This window comes from Lipotes vexillifer, unplaced genomic scaffold (genome assembly GCF_000442215.2).
Source record: "Lipotes vexillifer unplaced genomic scaffold, Lipotes_vexillifer_v1.1 scaffold1115, whole genome shotgun sequence".
Lineage (NCBI taxonomy): Eukaryota > Metazoa > Chordata > Mammalia > Artiodactyla > Lipotidae > Lipotes > Lipotes vexillifer.
In genome coordinates this window covers 32,652-54,351 of record NW_006792080.1, presented here as the reverse complement: position 1 = coordinate 54,351, position 21,700 = coordinate 32,652, and the positions used below count along the sequence as shown (strand labels likewise).

General features: G+C 55.2%; 1 protein-coding gene across 1 annotated transcript in view; it reads left to right on the top strand.

Annotated features, from left to right (window-relative positions):
- The first annotated feature begins 213 nt into the window (after positions 1-213).
- CFAP100 (cilia and flagella associated protein 100) overlaps positions 214-21,700 on the top strand; it is a 26,874-nt gene continuing 5,387 nt past the window's right edge. Inside the window, exons 1-13 of the mRNA XM_007465289.1 lie at positions 214-272; positions 730-839; positions 1,229-1,329; positions 3,148-3,334; positions 4,111-4,113; positions 4,894-4,961; positions 5,034-5,197; positions 7,209-7,289; positions 7,676-7,857; positions 8,089-8,121; positions 8,198-8,324; positions 10,328-10,376; positions 10,454-10,605. Coding sequence (XP_007465351.1) covers positions 214-272; positions 730-839; positions 1,229-1,329; positions 3,148-3,334; positions 4,111-4,113; positions 4,894-4,961; positions 5,034-5,197; positions 7,209-7,289; positions 7,676-7,857; positions 8,089-8,121; positions 8,198-8,324; positions 10,328-10,376; positions 10,454-10,605 — 1,316 coding nt within the window. The remainder of the gene's footprint in view (positions 273-729; positions 840-1,228; positions 1,330-3,147; positions 3,335-4,110; positions 4,114-4,893; positions 4,962-5,033; positions 5,198-7,208; positions 7,290-7,675; positions 7,858-8,088; positions 8,122-8,197; positions 8,325-10,327; positions 10,377-10,453; positions 10,606-21,700) is intronic.

Genomic DNA, 21,700 nt, shown 5'->3' with positions numbered 1-21,700 from the left:
GCTGTGGGAACTGACACATGTCTCGTGTGGAGGTGCTTTGAGGCTATCAGGGCATAACTTCATGTCCCTTTAACAGCATCCTCTTTCTGGGGGTGAGGGCGTAAAATGGGACCGACCTCCAGGAAGGCAGGTCAACCTAAGTCTCTGAAGCCTGGAAACTGCTCACAGCCCTCTAGTCTCCCTTCGGAAAGTCACTCCGAGGGCCAGTGAGTGATGGCGCAGGGGAGGACTCAGGATGTCCAGGGCGGTGCCGTGGGGCCCGCATTTGCCACGTGAGTGTGCCACATGAAGCAGTGAGTTACGGTAGCCCTGACATTTCCCTATGCTGTCCACAAAGAGTTAGTAACTTTAAAGTGTTTCTTTTTTTTTTTTTTTTAAGGAAGATATAGAATTATCAAAAATGTGTATTGAAAAGTGTTAGGAAAAAAATACCCCCAGAAATGTTATCGGCAGTTGTTTAAAATGGAGGAGTTCTTTTTTGTATATGATATTTTCTTTTACTTTGGAGATTTTTTTTTTTTTACAATAAACCCTGTTTCTTCTAAATCAAGGGTAGTGGGGGAAGAAGCAATCATAGTTTTCAGCCCTTAGGCTGGTGCCCTGGGTTCCATCTTCTCTGACACCGGTGAGCTGTGCTGTGGGAATCTCCCCCTTACTACTGCGAGGGAGGCAGCAGGATTGGGGTCCTTGGCAGCCCTCACCTCCCAGATTCCTGCCCCGCCTTCCCAGACTTCAGGTACTCTGCCCTCACCAGCTCCCAAGCTCAGCCTTCCCCTGGGAGGCTCAGGGAGACCCCTGCAAGGACAAAGTGCAGGGTTCCCCCTGCCCCCTGCAGGCAGGTGCCTCAGCTCCAGGGTCAGCTGCTTCCATCACTTACAAAGGGCAGGTGGAGCTTCTCTCCCCTATGGACTGGGGGTTCCTGAGACTTTAAGCGAGAGAGGACAGAGGGCCAGGAACATAGCACAGGTCTGAGACACAGGAAGGTCTGTGTTCACAAGGTCTCTTTCAGATGGCAGGGACAGAAGCCCGAGTCCCAACAGGTTAAACCAGAGCTGGAAGGTCCAGGGGTGGACTTCGGGCACAGCTGGATCCAAGAGAACATTCGCTGCTCGCTTGTGCTTTCATGGAAGCTCCCTTGCTGGGCTGGGAGGGTGCCGGGGCCCCAGAGGCCCAGACCACCGGCTGGAAGAGCTGGCTTGTTTCTCCAGCGAGGCATCTCCCTCCCCAGGGTCTGCGATTGTTCCCGACCAGTCAGCCAATCCTTTCCATGTGTCTGGGGACCTGGATTTCTTCTTGCTCAGAGACCAGGAGCGGAATAAGTCTCTATCAGTGAGTATCTGTCGAGGAGTAGCCTGCCCGCAGCTCCTTCCTCCCTCACACGGCAGCAGCCAGACTGCCCTTTGCTCAGGTCCCTCTCTCACTCTGGAATAGTCAATGGCTCACCACTTGCGATGAAAACAACTCGCAACTGCCTGGCCCCAGGTCTCTTGTCCCAGTGTCTTACCAGCTTCATCACCACTGTTCCTGGGCTGTTGTCAGGGTGGGGGAGTTTCTGTGGCTACAGCCTCAGCCAACATGCCTTAACTTCTGCTGTCCCCTGCATGAGACGCTGTCCCCTCCTGAGACTCACTCTGACCTTCAAGGCCCTAGGAAACCCCCCGCATGCTCTAACCTTGCACAGTCCCCCTCACTGGAATTCTGGGAGGCCAGACACACACACGCGCACACACACGCACACACACACGCCTCAGGCCGTGTTTCTGGGACACACTCTCACACGCACAGACAAGGCCTGCGTTCCGGGCTCCCTCACGGGCTGACTGTGTCCACCCCGACTCAGGGCTCAGCATCTGAGATTCCTTAGAGCAGTGGCTCCCTCTGTGACCCCGACCAGGACCAAGGGCACACAGGGACATGCAGGTCCTCCAGCCCCACCCCTGTGCCTAGGATCGAGGCGGTGCCATCGGTGTTCCCCACCTCCTGCCTGGAAGGCGGAGCGACAGAGACACAGAGCCACTCTGAGCGGCACTCATGGCAACACGCACACACAGGACTTCCTCTTTCTCCGCCAGTGCCAGCACAGCCTGGACTTGCTTCTCCCAGCCTGACCCAGCCTCAGGGAGCCTCTGCCTTCCTTCCAAAGCCCCTGTCCCCACCTCACACTCCTCCGCCCAGCACAGCCCCGACCTCCTCACACTGACCCCAAGCAGCTGCCCAGTGTATTTAAATTGCAGACCTTCTGCCACTGGAATTCTAGCGGGTGACATTTTCCCAACTTCATTGTACGTGGATGTGCAAATTAGGGTCCCGCCACAGACTGGAGGTGGAATAGGTGTTGCACGCGGCAGGGCCAGCAGGAAGTAGAATTTGACCAGGGGAAGCCAAATGAAGACCCACGTGAGGGCTTAGCTGATCGGGCAGTCGGGGTCCTGAGCCCGCAAGGTCCCCAGGGCTTGGGCAGCAGGAGGGGCTTGGGCAGCAGGAGGGGCTGGGCACTAGGCCTCGGGAAGAAGGGCCCCCGCCCCACCCTATCCTGAGACCCTCCCAAGTGAAGGGCTGGGGCCGGATGCAGTCCTGGGGGTGGCTGGCCAGGGGCCGGGCAGGGTGGAGAATAGGTAGGGAGGTGCAGAGCCCCGCACGTGACCACGGGCTGCCCACAGTGAGTAGGGAGCTTGCAGATCAAACTTGGGATTTCCAGTTTCTTTTGGTGACTCCGAGGATCTAGTTTCCCTCAACGTCGGTTTGTCAAGATTTAGCAAATCACAATACGAGACACTCAGTTTAAGTGTGAACTTCAGACAAACGAGGATCATGTCTGGTGAGTGTGTCCCTGCACCACTGATCTGGAATGCGCATCTGAGCTGGCATCCTGTGGTTCATCTGGCGCCCCGCCTCCCTGTCGACCGCCGGGCAGCTGTGCTCAGGAACCCAGAGCAGTTCCTGCAGGCTCACAGCCCCAGGGTCTTCTCTGCAAGTCGCTCCGCACGTGCGCGCCGCCACACCGGCCAAGTGCGCGCCTCCGCAGCGTGCGCGCTTCCGAAGACCCCGCCGCCCCGGACAGGGCGCAGCGGAGAGGACCGGTGGGCGGGAGAGGGCTGGGTGGCTGGCCCCGCCCGACTCCGTTGCCCTACACCCCGCCCACCCCAGGGCCGGGAGCAGCAGCAGAAGCTGCGGGTGCATGAGAAGATGACCTACTCGTCCAACGTGGCGGCCAAGCACGCCAGCCTGCGGCGCGAGCTGCAGCTGGAGGACGAGATGGCGGACCAGGGGGCGCGTGCAGAGCAGCTACGCATCTTCCACGAGCAAACGGCCTGGAAGCTCTCCATGACCCGAGGTGCGCGCCTCCCCCCGCCCCGCAGCCCTGACGCTCCAGAATTCCGTCTTCGCCCTTGTGGTCTGAGCAGTGCGTGTAAAGGGCTCGGGAGGTGCGGGGCCGTGGTGCACTGTGTGTGTGTGGCCGGGGTCTTCTCTGTGCCTGACCTTTGCCTCCCGGGGTACAAGGATCAGTTCCACATGGATTGCTGCTCTAAAAGCCTTTGGATCCCAACATTGCACGCACAGTGAACGCAGGCTGGACGATGTATAAAATGTAGGCATTTCGCTTGGTGGCGAGCATCCGAGCTTCAGCACTGAATGGCTTCTCTGTCCTGGACAAGTGAGCTTTGTACCGCAGCTTCCGCTCCTGGCTGGTAACAGTACCAGCCTCATGGGTGGTCGGGCTCAACGTCTTCAGACACGGCACGTAGTGAGAGGGAGCTGTGTGTGTGTGTGTGTGTGTGTGTGTGTGACCTGTTATGACTGTTATGACCCTGTGGGAAATCTGAGGTACTAGGAATGCACTAATGCTCTACCAGTGACGTATAAACCACTAAGCTAGAAAGAAGCGACTGGGATCAGAGAGCCCTGGACCCCATGGGCTCCAGGGGCCCTGAACGTGAGTTTGAGCGTGGAGAGACCGCCAGCCTCTACCCCTGACGCCTGAGGCTGGTTGTTTTGAGTAGGAAGCCCTGAGCTTGCTTGGACCTTTGTGTGTGGAGCTCTGCACCAGGGAAGCAACACTGCATGTGTTTTGTCTCTGCCTCACTGTCCATTTCTGAGACCTGGGAGCAGCAGGTGGCATCTGGGTGGGGAAAGCTGGACCCAGCAGGTCTGACTTCCAGTAAGGAGCCCAGGGAGGCCAGGCCAGACATCAAGGCTGAAAACGGAGCTCGTGTACCACACCGGGGTCTCCGGGAAAGGAGGGGATTTGAGGGACAGGCGAAGAGCCCCACGTTCCATCCACAGCTGGCGAGCCCGCAGGCTTTCCCCTCCAGAAAGGCAGGGAAGGAGGCCCGCACGGGTCTTGAGCCCAACTGCGATGCCTCCCTGCTTGTACTCCGGAAGGTACATGTAACTTCTGCCTGGCTGAAACCCTGCCAGGGTAGACTTAGCTGCTGCCCACATTGTGCCCTGGAGGCTTAGGGCACCCCAAGGAAAGATCATGCTGCCCCATTTTTCTCTCACTGCCCCCATTCTCTCACTGTCCTGGCCGATAGACCTTTCATTATTAAGTCCAGCCAGGTAAAACTTCCAGGGTGGGCGTGTCCAGAGCTTCATTCCAGGTGAGAAGGGTGCTACAGCAAGAGAGGCTCTAGTCAGACATACGGAAGGACTTCCCACCTGGCCAGTCTCTAGCCATGGAGACTGTACTATACCAGCAGAGCCTGCTTTCCTTTTGCTGGAGCCAGAGCTGGCTCCCTCGCAATCCCTGTAGTAATCTGGGCCTCACAGCCAGGCATAGCACCAGGCCGGCAGGCTACCCCCCACTGCCTGGCTGTGCCCACCCCAGGCTGCAGGCTTGGGTCTCTCTCCCACTGCCTGCCCGCCCCAGATGCCTCGTGCTTCTTGTTGCAGAAAGGAAGATGGAACCTGATAACATACACAGCTACATCGACCAGAAGCGGCAAACATTCCTCATCCAGGTAGGCTGGCTGCCCCGCGGGCCCAGCGGGCTGTCCCTGTGCGGAGCGTGACTCCCGCTTCGGTGCCCTCAGTACGCCCTGGATATGAAGCGGAACGAGATCCAGCGGCTGGAGAGGCTGGCGGCCAAGGAGGAGGCCGAGCTGGAGCGGGCGGAGAAGTTTCTGGAGAAGGGCGCTGCTCTGTTTGAAGAGTTCCTCAGGGAAAATGACCGCAGCTCCCTGCAGGCCCTGAGAGTGTGAGCTGCCCGGACCCCGGCCTGCGCACGCCCACCACCACCCCGGCCCTGACCAGGCCTGTGCACACCCACCACCCACCCAGCCCTGACCCCGGCCTGTGCACCCTCACCAGCCGCCCAGCCCTGACCCCGGCCTGTGCACCCTCACCAGCCGCCCAGCCCTGACCCCGGCCTGTGCACCCTCACCAGCCGCCCAGCCCTGACCCCGGCCTGTGCACCCTCACCAGCCGCCCAGCCCTGACCCCGGCCTGTGCACCCTCACCAGCCGCCCAGCCCTGACCCCGGCCTGTGCACCCTCACCAGCCGCCCAGCCCTGACCCCGGCCTGTGCACCCTCACCAGCCGCCCAGCCCTGACCCCGGCCTGTGCACCCTCACCAGCCGCCCAGCCCTGACCCCGGCCTGTGCACCCTCACCAGCCGCCCAGCCCTGACCCCGGCCTGTGCACCCTCACCAGCCGCCCAGCCCTGACCCCGGCCTGTGCACCCTCACCAGCCGCCCAGCCCTGACCCCGGCCTGTGCACCCTCACCAGCCGCCCAGCCCTGACCCCGGCCTGTGCACCCTCACCAGCCGCCCAGCCCTGACCCCGGCCTGTGCACCCTCACCAGCCGCCCAGCCCTGACCCCGGCCTGTGCACCCTCACCAGCCGCCCAGCCCTGACCCCGGCCTGTGCACCCTCACCAGCCGCCCAGCCCTGACCCCGGCCTGTGCACCCTCACCAGCCGCCCAGCCCTGACCCCGGCCTGTGCACCCTCACCAGCCGCCCAGCCCTGACCCCGGCCTGTGCACCCTCACCAGCCGCCCAGCCCTGACCCCGGCCTGTGCACCCTCACCAGCCGCCCAGCCCTGACCCCGGCCTGTGCACCCTCACCAGCCGCCCAGCCCTGACCCCGGCCTGTGCACCCTCACCAGCCGCCCAGCCCTGACCCCGGCCTGTGCACCCTCACCAGCCGCCCAGCCCTGACCCCGGCCTGTGCACCCTCACCAGCCGCCCAGCCCTGACCCCGGCCTGTGCACCCTCACCAGCCGCCCAGCCCTGACCCCGGCCTGTGCACCCTCACCAGCCGCCCAGCCCTGACCCCGGCCTGTGCACCCTCACCAGCCGCCCAGCCCTGACCCCGGCCTGTGCACCCTCACCAGCCGCCCAGCCCTGACCCCGGCCTGTGCACCCTCACCAGCCGCCCAGCCCTGACCCCGGCCTGTGCACCCTCACCAGCCGCCCAGCCCTGACCCCGGCCTGTGCACCCTCACCAGCCGCCCAGCCCTGACCCCGGCCTGTGCACCCTCACCAGCCGCCCAGCCCTGACCCCGGCCTGTGCACCCTCACCAGCCGCCCAGCCCTGACCCCGGCCTGTGCACCCTCACCAGCCGCCCAGCCCTGACCCCGGCCTGTGCACCCTCACCAGCCGCCCAGCCCTGACCCCGGCCTGTGCACCCTCACCAGCCGCCCAGCCCTGACCCCGGCCTGTGCACCCTCACCAGCCGCCCAGCCCTGACCCCGGCCTGTGCACCCTCACCAGCCGCCCAGCCCTGACCCCGGCCTGTGCACCCTCACCAGCCGCCCAGCCCTGACCCCGGCCTGTGCACCCTCACCAGCCGCCCAGCCCTGACCCCGGCCTGTGCACCCTCACCAGCCGCCCAGCCCTGACCCCGGCCTGTGCACCCTCACCAGCCGCCCAGCCCTGACCCCGGCCTGTGCACCCTCACCAGCCGCCCAGCCCTGACCCCGGCCTGTGCACACCCACCACCCACCCGGCCCGACCCCGGCCTACACACACTCACCACCCACCCAGCCCTGACCAGGCCTGTGCACACCCACCACCCACCCGGCCCTGACCCCAGCCTGTGCACACTCACCACCACCCCGGCCCTGACCCCGGCCTGCTCACACCCACCACCCAGCCAGCCAGGCCCCTCCTTGGCAGCTCCCCCACCTCCTGCCTTGACTGAAGGCAGAGTGGACGCCCCTCCTGCACAGCCTGTGATTGGCTCCCTCCCTGCCCCACCCCCAGGGCTGAGAAGGAGTCCAAGGCGAAGATGGAGACGATCCTCGAGATCCGCCATCTGACCACCCAGATCACGGTCATCAAGAGGTGAGGTCAGGCGGCCAGCTGGGCCCCGCGCCCTCCCCGCCTGCACATCTCTGGGGGCCAGAGGAGCCCCATACAGCACACACCTCCGAGCCTCGGCTCTCTAGGGACCCCGAGCCCTGTGGGGCTTTTTCAGATGAGGCGACCGAGGCCAGGAGAGAGTCGGGGGCCTTCCTGAGGCCACACCACCGGGGCAGGGCTTGCTCCACCCTGAGAGCGGCTGCAACTCAGGGGGTGTGAGCCGTGCTGGTCCCGGCAGGGCGGCCTCCTTCCCCGCACACGGAGTTCCGGAGCCTGTCCTCCGGGAGGCTTGGGAGCTCTGGGCCTGGCCTCCCCTCCGAGGGGCCCAGGGGCGGAGCCTGACTTCGCCCGTCCCCTCCCGGGTCTAGTGAAATCTCCAAATTTGAAGATACTCTGCAGCATTACAAGATCTACAAGGATTTCCTGTACAAGCTGTCGCCTAAGGAGTGGCTGGAGGAACAGGAGAGAAAGCGCTTGGCTCTCACAAGGACCAGGGAGGCGGTCGAGGCCTCCGAGGAGAACGTGCTGTTCGCTACGCTCGGGGACCAAGGTAGCAGGAGAGAGAGGGCGTGCCGGGTGCCCCTAGAGCCTGTGTCCAGCTGGCTCCAGGTGCCTTCCCCTGCTTGCAGAGCCCCCCCCGCGGGCTCAGCCCACACACTCCTGGGAGAATTGCCGGCTCTCAAAGCAAACCTTCCTCCTGCCGCTGAGGGGGGCCTAGGGGAGGGTCCTGGGGAACTCTGTGCCCCCGAGCCATCTGAGAGTCCTCCCGTGCTTCCTGTAGGACCAGAGATCAAGGGCCAGACGGACCTCAGAGGTATGTGGCTGCCCCAGGCTGGAGGGGCCCTGCTCTGGGCTGGGGCAGATAGACAGCCCTCCTCTGCTTCCTCCAGAGGAGCAGGGCCCAAAGAAGCCCGCCAAGCTCCCGCAGGTGCCGCAGCTGAGGCAGGTCCCATCCAGCACTGTCAACCACCAGGGGGGCACCCAGCCCAGTGTGCCTGGCAGGCTGGACCCCAGAAGGTGAGTGGGCTTGGTGGGGGGCGGGCGAAGGAGGTGACGGGCCTGCTGCGGAGCGGTCCCCAGTGGCTCCGGCCAGGGGCACCCCGGCGGCGGGGAGAGGGTCAGGAGGAGCTGTTTCTAGCCTGGACGGTCTGGAGTCAGACTTAAGCCTGAAAAGCAAGATGTTTCCCAAGCAAAGCTTTCTTTTTGTCTGATTTGGTGAACTTGAGTTGGGGTGGCCCAGCTGGGCGCTGTTGGGACAGTCGAAGCTGCACAGATGAAGCAGCCAGGTGGGCGCCTGGGGCAGGACGCACCTGCCCACGCTCTCTGTGGCAGGAGTGCTGGCTGGTGGCTGGCGGAGCCTCCGAGCCTTTCAAGAGAATCAGGAAGTCTGGATTTTCATATGGAAGTCCCAAATTTTAATTGTGACGGTTACTTTTAAGTCTTTTAAAAAACATGGTAAGGGACAAGCAAATCAGACAGATCCAGACCCGGTGACTTGCCCCGTTGTCCCTCCGACACCCACCTCTGGGACCCCCAACCCCCCCTGGGCTCTCCTGGGTCTCTTCCTGCAGTGCCCCTCCACCCCCCCTCCATGCCCGCTGTTCTCCAGCTGTGACAGGTGACGATGGGACAGACCTCCTGCCTCACTCCCTCCTCTGTGTCCCCTCGCTCCACCAGCCCAGCCACCCCAAACCAGGCTTCTCCTGCAGGGCTGCCCACGCAGCGGGGAGGGGACTGGGGCCCTGAGCAGCCAGGCAAAGCTGGGGCCCTGGCTCCGCTTCCAGCACCTTCCCTCGGGGCCAGGGCTGCAGAGGCCAGGAAGTTTCAGCAAAGCACTGCCCTGATCGCGCTTAGGTCTTCTGCTGCTTTCTTCTTTGATACCGTAGTGTTATGAACACGTCACCAACCGCACAAGCCAGGCACGCGCAACAGCTTAACTCTGGCCCCAGGAACCCCTGTCGGGGCTGCTGTCTACAGCTGAAGAGGTTACACGTGTGCTTCCTCGCCCTAGGCTGCCCCCAGCCCTGGAGCTCCCAGCAGCAGGCTGCTGTCGGGACAGAGCCTGAGAACAGAGGTCTGGGCCCCGCCCTCTACTAGCCACGTGACCAGGGCCCCTGAGCCCGTGTGGGCAGGTTGTGGGCTGCACGAGGCACTCGGCCGAGAGGGCAAGTGGGGCTAAAGTCCAGCCCAGCCCTAGGCTCTGTCCTCCTGGAAGGAGGATTCTTAGAAGGGCACCTTCTGGGCCAAGAGTGTCCTAGCGGTGACCTCGGCAGGTGACTGGCTCTCTGAGGAGCATGTTTCTCATCTGCCGAATGGGCATCAATGTGCAAACGGGGTGGGGCACAGGCCTGGGAGTGTGTTAGCTGTCGGCGTGGGCCCTGTGCTGTCATCTCCAAACTTCACGATGGTCGGGGCCTGGAGTCTCTCGGGCCTCGGCCCAGCTCTCCCCGGCTGCAAGCCGCCCTCGCCAGCTCCGGGGCCAGCAGAACCTGCGTGTCTGCGTGGGGTGCAGGCTGGAGCAGGCCAGGAGGGGCGACGAAAGCAGGTTTGAAGTCGGTGCAGGGCCCCCTGCAGTGTCGCGGCCCAAGCAGCCTTTCCTGTGGCCTCTGGGCCCGCCCAGCACGGTCCCTGCCCCGTGGCATGCGTGTCACAGCGGCTGTGCGTGGGACCAGCAAGGACACGTGGCACGGCCAAATCTGACAGAGGGGGTGGGCAGAAGAGGTGCACGGTGAACGGGAGCCGCAGGTGCACAGCTGCCGAGCACGCAGAGTGCGGGAAGGAGCTGGTGGGGAGGGGCAGAGCTGCCTCGGGACGGGGGCTCACAGGCCCCGAGGGTGCGAGCTGTAGTCTGACCGGAATGGGAGGAGCTAGTTGGGTGCTCACCCTCTCCCCCTGGCTGCCGTGTGACAGCCGGGGGCTGAGAGGCGCCGGCGCCACCTTCTCGGCAACTTGAGGGACAGAGGAGGGGGCGAAGGGCGGGCGTCACGCCCTCAGGCCTCCCCGACCCCGTGTCTCCACAGGGCCCGTTCGACCCTCCCCGAGCAGGAGGACCCAGACTGCGACGGGGAGGTCAGTGCCCGCTCGGGGCGGGGGCCGCAGGAGCCGGGCCCGCGCTGTCCAGCGGCTCCACGTGGCTCTGGTTGCAGGAGCTGCAGCTATACTTCACGGAGCCCCAGCAGCTCCTGGATGCCTTCGTGAAGCTGGAAGAGCAGAACCTCTCGCTGGTCCAGAGCACCCAGGAGACGGAGGAGGCCTTGGAAGAGCTGAGCCTTGCCCTGAAAAACACCCAGATCCGCATGTAGGTCTCACGCCGCCGGGCACCCGGGCAGCGAGGGGGCTCTGTCACTGGCTTTCCTCCTGGGACCTCCCACAGCCACTGGGAGCTGGGCTGTGCACTCTCCACCCTGTGCATGGCTTCAGTTTTCTGGAAAGCTCCATTTGAAGACTTAAGGCCTGGCTCTGGGGAGAGGGTGTGTCTTCTTGGGCAGGGGGCTGGGGTTGGGAGCAGGTCAGGCCCCTCCCCACCCTGGAGCAGCCTGTACCCAGAGGGGGAAATCTCCAAGGCCCTCTTGCGCAGGGGCTTATTGCTGACACTAGGCCCCCCAGAGCTGGTCTGGGCAGGGTCAGGCTGGAGCACCACGTGAGGCCTGCTGGGAGCCAGGAATCATCCATGTATTCCCAAACAGTGACTAAGCGCCTATTCTGGATCAGGCTGGGGTCTAGGCTCTCCAGGGCTAAGGTAAGGCCCTGCCTCGTGAGCTGACAGCCCATGGGAGCAGACTTAGAGGCTCGCAGATTTGACTTGTAGGTAGTAACACATGCTAGGAGGAAAAGAAAGAGTGACGTAAGGAGGAGGCCGAAGTGGAGGGTCGCAGCAGATGGGAGAGGGGAGGGGAGGCTTCCAGGGGAAGGTGTCCTTTAAGCCAGGCACTTCCTGAGCAATGGGGAGCCACACGGAGATCTTGGGGGAAGAGGGCTGCACGCAAAGGGAAAGCACATGTAAAAACCCTGAGGTGGGAGCTGGCCCGAGGCTCTGCAGTCCCAGGGGAACCATATTCTTCAGTGCTCATGTCTTGCTGGCCTGCAGCCTGCCTTGGAGAATTTCCTACTGAGAGTCTCCAGAATAATACAGAAACGTAAGCTCTCAGGAAAGACTGTTTCCTGGAACCTGGGAAGTGGCAGAGACACAAAGAGAGTTGAGCTGGGGAGAGGCAGGCGGCCTCCCAGACTCCAAGAACCTGGTAGAGGACATACACACGCACCCATAGGCCTCATAGCAGAATCCTGGAGGGGCTGTCTGGTAGCTGGTCTTCAGCCAGCTGAGCCATCCCCAAGATCACCAACAGTTTATTTCCAGAGGAGTCACAGTCTATATGCATTTAAATTACATGAGCTCAACCATCGTTTCTAAAATAAATTAAGGAAGAAAGAAAAAAGAATAAGAAAACTTCGGGACTTCCTTGGTGGTCCAGTGGTTAAGACCTCGCCTTCCAATGCAGGGAGTGTGCCTTCGATCCCTGGTCAGGGAGCTAAGATCCCACATGCCTCACAGCCAAAAAACCAGAAACTTAAAACAGAAGCAGTATTGTAACAAATTCAGTAAAGACTTTAAAAATGGCCCACATCAAAAAAATCTTAAAAAAACTTTAAAAATACAGCAAATAAACAATTTGAGTAGGCCTGTCTATTAAGGAAATTGTATTAATAATTAATAACCTTCCATGGGCTTCCCTGGTGGTGCAGGGGTTGAGAGTCCGCCTGCCGGTGCAGGCGACACAGGTTCGAGCCCTGGTCCGGGAAGATCCCACATGCCGCAGAGCAACTGAGCCTGTGCGCCACAACTGTTGAGCCTGTGCTGTAGAGCCTGCGAGCCGCAGCTACTGAGCCCACACACCACAGCTACTGAGCCCACGTGCCACAACTACTGAGCCTGTGTGCCACAGCTGCTGAGGCCCACACGCCTAGAGCCCATGCTGCACAACAAGGGAAGCCACTGCGATGAGAAGCCTGTGCACTGCAACAAAGAGTGGCCCCCGCTCGCTGCAACTAGAGAAAGCCAACGTGCAGCAGCAAAGACCCAACACAACCAAAAATAAATAAATAAAAATAAAAATAAAAACAAAAAAACCTTCCAAAACACAAGTTACCAGGGCCAGATGGATTTACTGGCGAATTCTACCAAACATTTAAGGAAGAGATAACAGTTTTCTACAGTCTCTTGCAGATGATAGAAACAGAGGGAATACTTCCTAACTCCTTCTCTAAGACCAGCATTCAACGTTAACCTACCTAGTAACAAAACCAGACAAAGACGCTACAAGAAAAGTACAGTATGTCTCGTGAACAGAGATGTAAAATCCTCAACAAAATGTTAGCAAATTGAATGCAACAATGTATAAAAAGAATTATACGCCACGATGAAGTGAGATTTTTCCCAGGTATGCAAGGCTAGTTTAACATTTGAAAATCAATTAATGTAAAATCTACCACGTCAATAAGCTAAAGAAGCAAAAAGCACATGGTCATATCAGTGGACGCAGAAAAAGCACTTGATAAAATCTAATACTCATTCATCATAAAAACCCTCAATAAACTAGGAATAGAGGAGAATTTCCTAAACTTGATATAGGATGTCTACAAAAGCCCTACAGCTAACATCATACTTAAAGCTTTCTCGCTAAGATTAGGGACAAGGCAAGGATGTCCTCTGTCACCACTCCTTTTCAGCATCATACTAGAAGTCCTAGCTAATGCAACAAGGCAAGAAAAGGAAGTAAGAGGTATACAGGCTGGGAAGGAAGAAATAAAACTTTCTTTGTTCACAGAACACATGGTTATCTGTGTAGAAGAAATGAAAGAATCAACAAAAAAACTGGAACTAGTAAACTGTTATAGCAAGGTTACAGAATACAAGGTTAATATACAAAAGTCAATCACCTTCCTATATATTCGCAATGAACAAGTGGAATTTGAAATTTAAGATGTATTAACGTCCCCCCAAAATGAAGTGCTTATATAGCTAACAAAATATGTACAAGATCTATATGAGGAAAGCCACAAAATTCTGTTAAAGCAAGCCATGCTAATGGGTAGGAAGACTCAATATTGTCAAAATATCAGTGCTGGGCTTCCCTGGTGGCGCAGTGCTTGAGAGTCCGCCTGCCGATGCAGGAGACGCGGGTTCGTGCCCCGTTTCGGGAAGATCCCACATGCCGCGGAGCGGCTGGGCCCGTGAGCCATGGCCACTGAGCCTGCGCGTCCGGAGCCTGTGCTCCGCAAATGGGAGAGGCCACAACAGTGAGAGGCCCGCATAACGCAAGAAAAAAAAAAAAAAAATCAGTGCTTCCCAACTTGATTTACAGATTCAGTGCAATCTCCATCAAAATCTCAGCAAGTTTCTTTTACGGATGTTGAAAAACTGATTCTGAAATTTATGTGGAGGCAAAAGACCTAGAATAGCCGACTCAGTATTGAAGGAGACGATGAAAGTTAGAGGAATGACGCTACCCAACGTCAAGACTTAATTGGCCAAAGAAAAGACATAGAGATCAATGGAACAGAATAGAGAACCCAGAAATAAACCCACAGAAATGTGATCAACTGATTTTTCACAAAGGGACAAAGGTCATACGATGGAACAAAGATAGTCTTTTCAACAGATGCTGCTGGAACAACTGGATGTCCACATGCAAAAAACCCCAGCAATCTAGACACAGATTTTACACCCTTCACAAAAACTAACTCAAAAATGGATCACAGACCTACATCTAAAATGCGAAACTATAAAACTACAAGAAAATCTAGGGGAAAATCTAGATGACCTTGGGTACGGTGATGACTTTTTAGACACAATGCCAAAGAAGACAGTCTGTGAAAGAAAGAATTGATAAGGTGCACTTCATTAAAAATATAAAATTCAGCTTTATGAAAAGCAATGTCAAGAGAATGAGAAGATAAGCCAGAGACTGGGAGAAGATATGTACAAGATACATGATAAAGGGCTGTTGTCCAAAATATACATTGTTAAAAATTTAATATTGTTAAAAAATTGTTAAAATTTTAATATTGTTAAAATTTCACAATAAGAAAGAAACAACCTGATTTTAAAAAAGGGTCAAAGATCTGAACTGTCGCCTCATCAAAAAAAATAGATGGCAAAAAAACACATGAAAAGATGCGCGGCATCTTTGGTCCTCAAGGAAATGCAAATTAAGACAACAATGAGAGGGAATTCCAGTGGTTAAGACTCCGAGCTTTCACTGCCGAGGGTTCGGGTTCTATCCCTGGTCGGCGAACTAAGATCCCACAAGCTGTGAGGCGTGGCCAAAAACAAACAAACAAAAAAACAAAAAACCCCCGAAATACCATTACACACCCACCAGAATGACCAAACTCAGAGCACTGACAGCACCAGGTGCTGGTGAGGTTGTGGAGCAACAGGAACTCTCATCATTGATGGAGGGGATGCCGCATGGTGCAGCCACTTTGGAGGACAGTTGGGCAGTTTCTAATGAAACCAAACGTACTCCTACCTTAGGATTCAGCAATCATACTCCTTGGTGTTTACCCAAGGCATTAAAATCTTGTGTCTACATAAAAACCTGCACATAGATGTTTTATAGCGGCTTTAGTCATAATTTATTCAAAACCTGAGAGCAACCAAGATGGCCTTCAGGAGATACAACTAGACAATGGAATGTTATCTGGTGCTAAAAAGAAATGAACTGTCGAGCCGCGAAAAGACATGGAAGAAACTCAACTGCATATGACGAAGTGAGAGAAGCCAGTCTGAAGAGGCTACAAAACTGTATGATTCCAACCGTACGACGTTCTGGAAAAGGCAAAACTATGGAGACAGTGAACAGGTCAGTGGCTGGGCTTCCCTGGTGGCGCAGCGGTTGAGAGTCCGCCTGCCGATGCGGGGGATGAGGGTTCGTGCCCCGGTCCGGGCGGATGCCACATGCTGCAGAGTGGCTGGGCCCATGAGCCATGGCTGCTGAGCCTGCACATCCGGAGCCTGTGCTCCGCAACGGGAGAGGCCACGACAGTGAGAGGCCAAAAAAAAAAAAAAAAAAAAAAAAAAAAAAAAAGATCAGAGGTTGCCAGGAGTTGGGGGGCGGAGGGATGAATAGGGAGAACCCAGGATTTTTAGGGCAGTGACAGTACTGTATGTGGCACCACAATGATGGGTAAAGGCCACGTCCATAGAATGTACACCACCAAGAGTGAACCCCAGTGTTAGCTATGGATTCTGGGTGGTAATGATGGGCCCATGTGCGTTCATCAGTTGTGGTAAGCGGACCACCCTGGCGCGGAATGTCAATAGTGGGGGAGGTGGGGGGCAGGGGAAATTCTGGAAAGCTTTGTACCTTGCACTCAGTTTTGCTGTGAACCTAAAACTGCTCTAAAATATGAAGTCTGTGTTGAAAAATTATATACAACAGCAAATGAGCAGTGTATTCCCACAGTGGAAGCAAGAGTGGCCGTGTTAGAGACAGTGTCCTGAAACTCTCAGGAGTGCCACAGTGGAGTCAGGCAGAGCAGCCAGGGCTGGGCTCACGCCATGGCACCAGCAGGCAAGCAGATGGACAGTGCGGCCTGCCCACAGCACTCTCATTGGGTGTCCACCGCTGCTGTGACAAATTAGTGCAAACCGAGGGGCTTAAAGCAGCCCAGAATTATTCTCTTACAGTTCTGGAGGCCAGAATCGCGAAATGGGTCTTGCTGGGTTAAAATCAGGGTGTCGGCAGGGCTTCGTTCTTCCCAGAGGCCCTGAGGGAGAGCCCTTTTCTGGCCTTTTCCAGCTTCCAGAGGCCACCTTGCCCTTGTATTTTGAAGCCAGCAATGCCAGCGGAGGCCTCCTCCCCTCACATTGCTTGACTCTCTTTCCTGCCTCTGTCTTCCGTTTACAAGGACCCTTGTGATTACAATGGGTCCAACCAGATAATCCAGAACCATCTCTCCATCTCAAGGTTAGCTGGCTAACAGCCTTAATTCCATCTGCAACCCTGGTTCCCCCTTGCCAGGTAATGTAATATATTCACAGGTTCGTGGGATTAGGGTACGCACATGTAAAGAGGGCCGTTACACACCATACAAATCTACTGAGCGGTAAAAAGGAACAGACTATCAAGCCAGCCAGTGATGCGGGTGAGGGAAAGAAGCCAGGCACCAGAGAACACCTACTATCTTATTAATCGGGAGGGCTAGAACCAAATGTGTTTGTGATCCATTGCTGCGTCGCAAATTACCCCAAAACTAGGTGGCTCAGTCTAACACACATTTATTATGTCAGGCTTTCTGTGGGTCAGGGACCTGTGCACAGCTGGGCTGGCTTCTCTGCTCCGGGGCCTCACGGGCACTGCTGTCCATGTGGAGGCTGGGCTGCAGTCATCCCAAGGCTCTGAACTCCGAGCTCGTGCACACGGCTGTTGTCAGGATTTGGTTCCTGGCTGGTTCTAGGCCAGAGGCCACCCTCAGTCCCTGCCACGTGGGCTCCTGGATCTGGCAGCTTGTGTGCAAGCCGGAAAGCCAGCAGAGAGAGTCTCCTAGCAAGACGGAAGTCAGGATCCTCTGTAACCTGGTCACAGAAGGGACGTGCTGCCCACATTGCACTGGTGAGAGCAAGTCGCTGAGTTCAGTCTGTGTTCAGGGTGTGAGCATCTTTGAGAAGCCAAAGTGACTGGAGACTTCAGCCCATCAGGTGCCTTTGGCGGGGGAAGGGGAGGGGGGAGACCGAGGGGCACGAGGAAGTTTGGGGGTGTGAAAAGGCCCTGTGCCTCGATTATGCTGGTCCTTACACAGCGTGTACATTTGTCTAGCCCCGCCGTATACACAAAATGGCACATTTCTGATAGTAAATTAAACCGCAGCCGTAAAATATTATTTGGTGAATTCAGGACTTTTTAAGGCTGAGTTGGCCAGTCGCGCCTGTACATTGACTGGGCGCGTAAGGTTGCAGGACGAGCGGACGGGGCATCATATATTCTCTGTCAAGGGCACTGCACGTGAGGAGTCGCGTATGACCCTGAGGGCGAACACCTCCTTGAATCGCACGCTGGCTCCCTGGCTTCCTCCCTCAGGTCCCAGCCCTTTCCCTGCTGTGAGTTGCTTGAGACGCTCACTCCCTGGGCCCTCCAAGGAGAGCCCAGACCAGGAAGATGGGCCAGAGACACACAGGAGACAGAGGACAGGCTGAGGTAAGGACAGAGCCTGAGTGCCAGGGTCAGTCCTGTGTCTCCAGACAGGGCAGAGGTGATGGGACCAGAGAGAAGCCGAGTGGAGGTGCTCAAGCCAGAGGGAACCCGAGCCCCTCCCCGCTGTACCATAGTGACCGCAGGAGCAGCAAAGAGAAATTAAGCCTCAGTCCCTTCCTGGAAACCACGCAAACCTTCCTCCAAGAAGGACCAGCCCAACCAGGAAGTCAGAAAATGCGCAGGAAGGAATCCAGCAGAACCCCAGACACCGTCGCTGGAGGTGAGGGTCAGCCCTGCAGTAGCTGGGGCCACCGGGACAAGGCCAGCCACACCCAGCAGGAAGTGCTTGCCCATGCCGGCCTCGGCTGAGGCCACACGCTGTGTAGGCTGAGTCTTGGCAGCCACGCGAGGCACCTGCAGCCCATGACTGCCGCTCAGACGTGGAAACGAGCCTCCACGGCCTGGTGGACACCAGCCCGCATGTCAGCCTCCAGCCCAGGCTCCATCCCGACACTCGATTAAAGCGACACAACTCACCTTAGGTCCCGGGACTGGCCTTGCACTGACTTCCAGCTCTAAAGAGAAGCCAACAAAAACTGTCATCGGAAACATGAGAAAAGACATCCGTGAAGGGGATGAGTTTGAGAAATCCTAGTGAGCGCAGACACTGTGAGAATTAGGAGAACGTCTTAATTCCTCTCTTGAGAGGCTTCAGCCCCGCCGGGGAAAGAACCATCGGGGCCCAGGAAAGCCCACCGGGGTTAAGAGCATGATAAGGACTGAACACGGCCGGCAGTCAGGCTGGCAAAGTGGGCAGTAGGCTGGGACAGCTACCAGAGCTCCCAGGAGAACAAAGTGGCACTGCAGGAGAAGGGGCAGGGCCCAGGGCTAAGCCTGCAGGTGACGAGTGGGAGGAATTCCAGGTGCCAACAGACGGAAGGCCAGTGCACCGGCAGGTGAAAACCGCCCTGGACTGAACCCAAGGCCCAGGTGCAGGGACAGGAGCTCACACTGGACACCTCCACGGGGATAAGACCGAGAAGAAAAAGCTACGATGCTGGAGCAGACAAGGAAAACAAACAAAACCCATGTCCTATAAAGGAACCAGAGCCAAGCGTGTGACATTCGTTTCCTCCAACCATGTGGGATTCATGGTTGACTTTTTTTTTTTTTTTTTCCTTTGAACACTTTGAATGTATTGGCCTTCTGTCTTCTGGCCTCCACAGTTTCTAATGAGAAATGTGCTGAAAATCTTATTGAAGATCCTTTGTATGTGGTGATTTGCTTCTCTCTTGCTGCTTTCCAGATTCTTTGGCTTTTGATTATCCTGTGATCGTTTGCTATAATGTGTCTCAGTGTAGGTCTCTTTGACTTCCTCATACTTGGAGTTCCTTGAGTTTCTTGGATGTATATATTCATCCAGTTTGGAAACTTTTCAGCCATTATTTCTTCAGATATATTCTCCGCCTCTTTCTCTCTCTTCTGTTTCTGTGACGCCCACAATGCATGTATTGGTCCTTTTGATGTTGTCCCACAGGTTCCTTAGGCTTTGTTTGCTTTTCTTCCGTCTTTCATTTCTGTTCCTCAGCCTCCATAGTTTCCATCGTCCTCTTTTCAAAATCACTGATTGTTTTTTCTCCCTGCTCACATTTGCCTTTCAATCCCTCTAGTGAATTATTTATTTCAGTTATTGTGTTTTTTAGCTCCCGGTTTTCTTTTCTGATTTCTTGTTTTCTAGTTCTTTGTGGATACTTGCATTTTGTTCACACATCATTTTCTCGACTTTCTCCACATCTTCTTTTAGTTCTTTGAGCATCTTTTAACACAGTTTTTTAAGTGTCTTGGTAGTATACCTGCTATCATGTGTTTTTAAGGAACAGTTTGTTTTTCCTGTCAATGGGCCATACTTTCTCGTTTCTATGTGTGCCTTGTGAATTTTTGGTAAACCCTGAATATTTGAGTCTAATAATGTGTTAACTCTGGAAATCACATTCTGTCTCTTTCCCAGAGTTTTCTGTTTATTGTTGCCATTGTTTATTGGTTTTGTTTTGTGTTTTTTTTTATTGTTGTGTGCTATCTTTGTGCTGAGAATCAGCCTGAGGTGTAAACTTAAGGTCTCAAGTCTTTTCTGAGACTTTCCCTTGTGGATGCTGCCACAGGGATGGAGGTGGGGGACAGGTACCTGTTACTGTGCTCAGTGCTGAAGTGGCCAGAAATTAACACAGTTTTACATCAGAGTCTCCCCTAGAGACTGCAAGTCTCGACAGACTCCAGAGTTACAGGAGAGCTCCATCACAGTCCTGCCAGTGCGACAGTGGTCTGGACGGGGAGGTAGGCTCCTGGGGCTTCCTACTCCACCGTCTTCCCCGACTTCAAAATATGTTACTTTTGTTCTTTTTGCTGCTATGTGTGCAGGAAAATGGTAACTCCTTCTCTTTTGCGTGGTCTTTGAATGACCTGTATTCACATTTGGTTGTGCTCACTTTTCTCTCTCTCTCTCTGTCCTTTTAATACCACTCCAGTAAACTTTCTGAGTATACGTCCCCAGGTATTTATGAAGGGATCCTCTTTCTTGATACTGTCTAAGAAACCTCTTATAACTTCTCCAGTTCAGCCCAGTGGCTCTAAGAAAATTTCAAACACGTAAACATATACAAAAGTAGAGAGGTGGGACGTCCCTGGAGGTCCAGTGGCTGAGACTTCGCCTTCTAGTGCAGGGGGTGCGGGTTCGATCCCTGGTCAGGGAATTAAGATCCCACATGCCTCGGGGCCGGAAAACCAAAACATAAAACAGAAGCAGTATTTTAACAAATTCAATAAAGACTTTAAAAATGGTCCACATCAAAAAAAAAAAAAATCTTCAAAACTAGAGAGGATGGTATAATGAGTCTCCAGGATCCCATCACCAGCTTCACCAGTGATCAACTTGTAGCCAATCTCCCTTCACCCAGACCCCACCCACTTCCCTATGTCCCATATTATTTTTATAAATTTATTTATTTATATATTTATTTTTGGCTGTATTAGGTCTTCGTTGCTGCGTGCAGGCTTTCTCTAGTTGCAGTGAGCAGGGGTTACTCTTTGTTGTGATGCATGGGCTTCTCATCGTGGTGGCTTCTCTTGTTGCGGAGCATGGGCTCTAGGCGCGTGGGCTTCAGTGGTTGTGGCATGCGGGCTCAGTGGTTGTGGCATGCGGGCTCAGTAGTTGTGGCTCGCGGGCTCTGGAGTGCAGGTGCAGTAGTTGTGGTGCGTGGACTTAGTTGCTCCACGGCATGTGGGATCTTCCCAGACCAGGGCTCAAACCCATGTCCCCTGCATTGGCAGACAGATTCTTAACCACTGTGCCACCGGGGAAGTCCCTCCCATATTATTCTGAAGCAAATTCCAGGCATTGTATCATTTAATCTTTAACTGTTTCAATAGATACTTCTAAAAAGATGAGGCCTCTTTAAATTAACCACAATACCATCATAGCATTAAAAAAAGAAATCCTTAATATTGAATATTCAAAATCCATAAACGAAGCTTTTCAATCATTAATTTGAATTAGAATCCAAATAAGATCAATACTCTGCAATCAGTTGTATCTTTAAGTCCCTTTCAACCCATAGGTTCCCTCCCTGTGTGATCACTTTTCCGGTGGCAAAATGCTCCTCAGATGCTGTGCATTGGATTCCCCGCGGGATCTTGCTTTTTTTAAAAATTTTAGTATTTTTTTAAATTGAAGCATAGCTGATTTACAATGTTGTGTTAATTTCTGCTTCACAGCAAAGTGATTCCGGCACGCAAACATATATATATATATATATATATATATATTTTTTTTTTAAATATTTCTTTCCATGCTGGTTTATCACAGGAGACTGAACACAGTTCCCTGTGCTCTACAGCAGGACCTTGTTGTTTATCCATTCTGTATATAATAGCTTAGATCCGCTAACCCCACACTCCCACTCACTCCAGCCCTCCCTCAACCTCCTCCCCCTTGACAACCACAAGTCTTTTATCTCTGTCTGTTGTCTGTTTCTGTTTCGTAGATAGGATCATTTGTGTCATATTTTAGATTGCACATATAAATGATGTCATATACTTGTCTTTCTCTTTCTGACTTACTGTACTTTGTAGGACAATCTCTAGTTGCATCCATGTTGCTGCAAATGGCATTCTTTTATTCTTTTTTTTTTTTTTTTTTTTTTT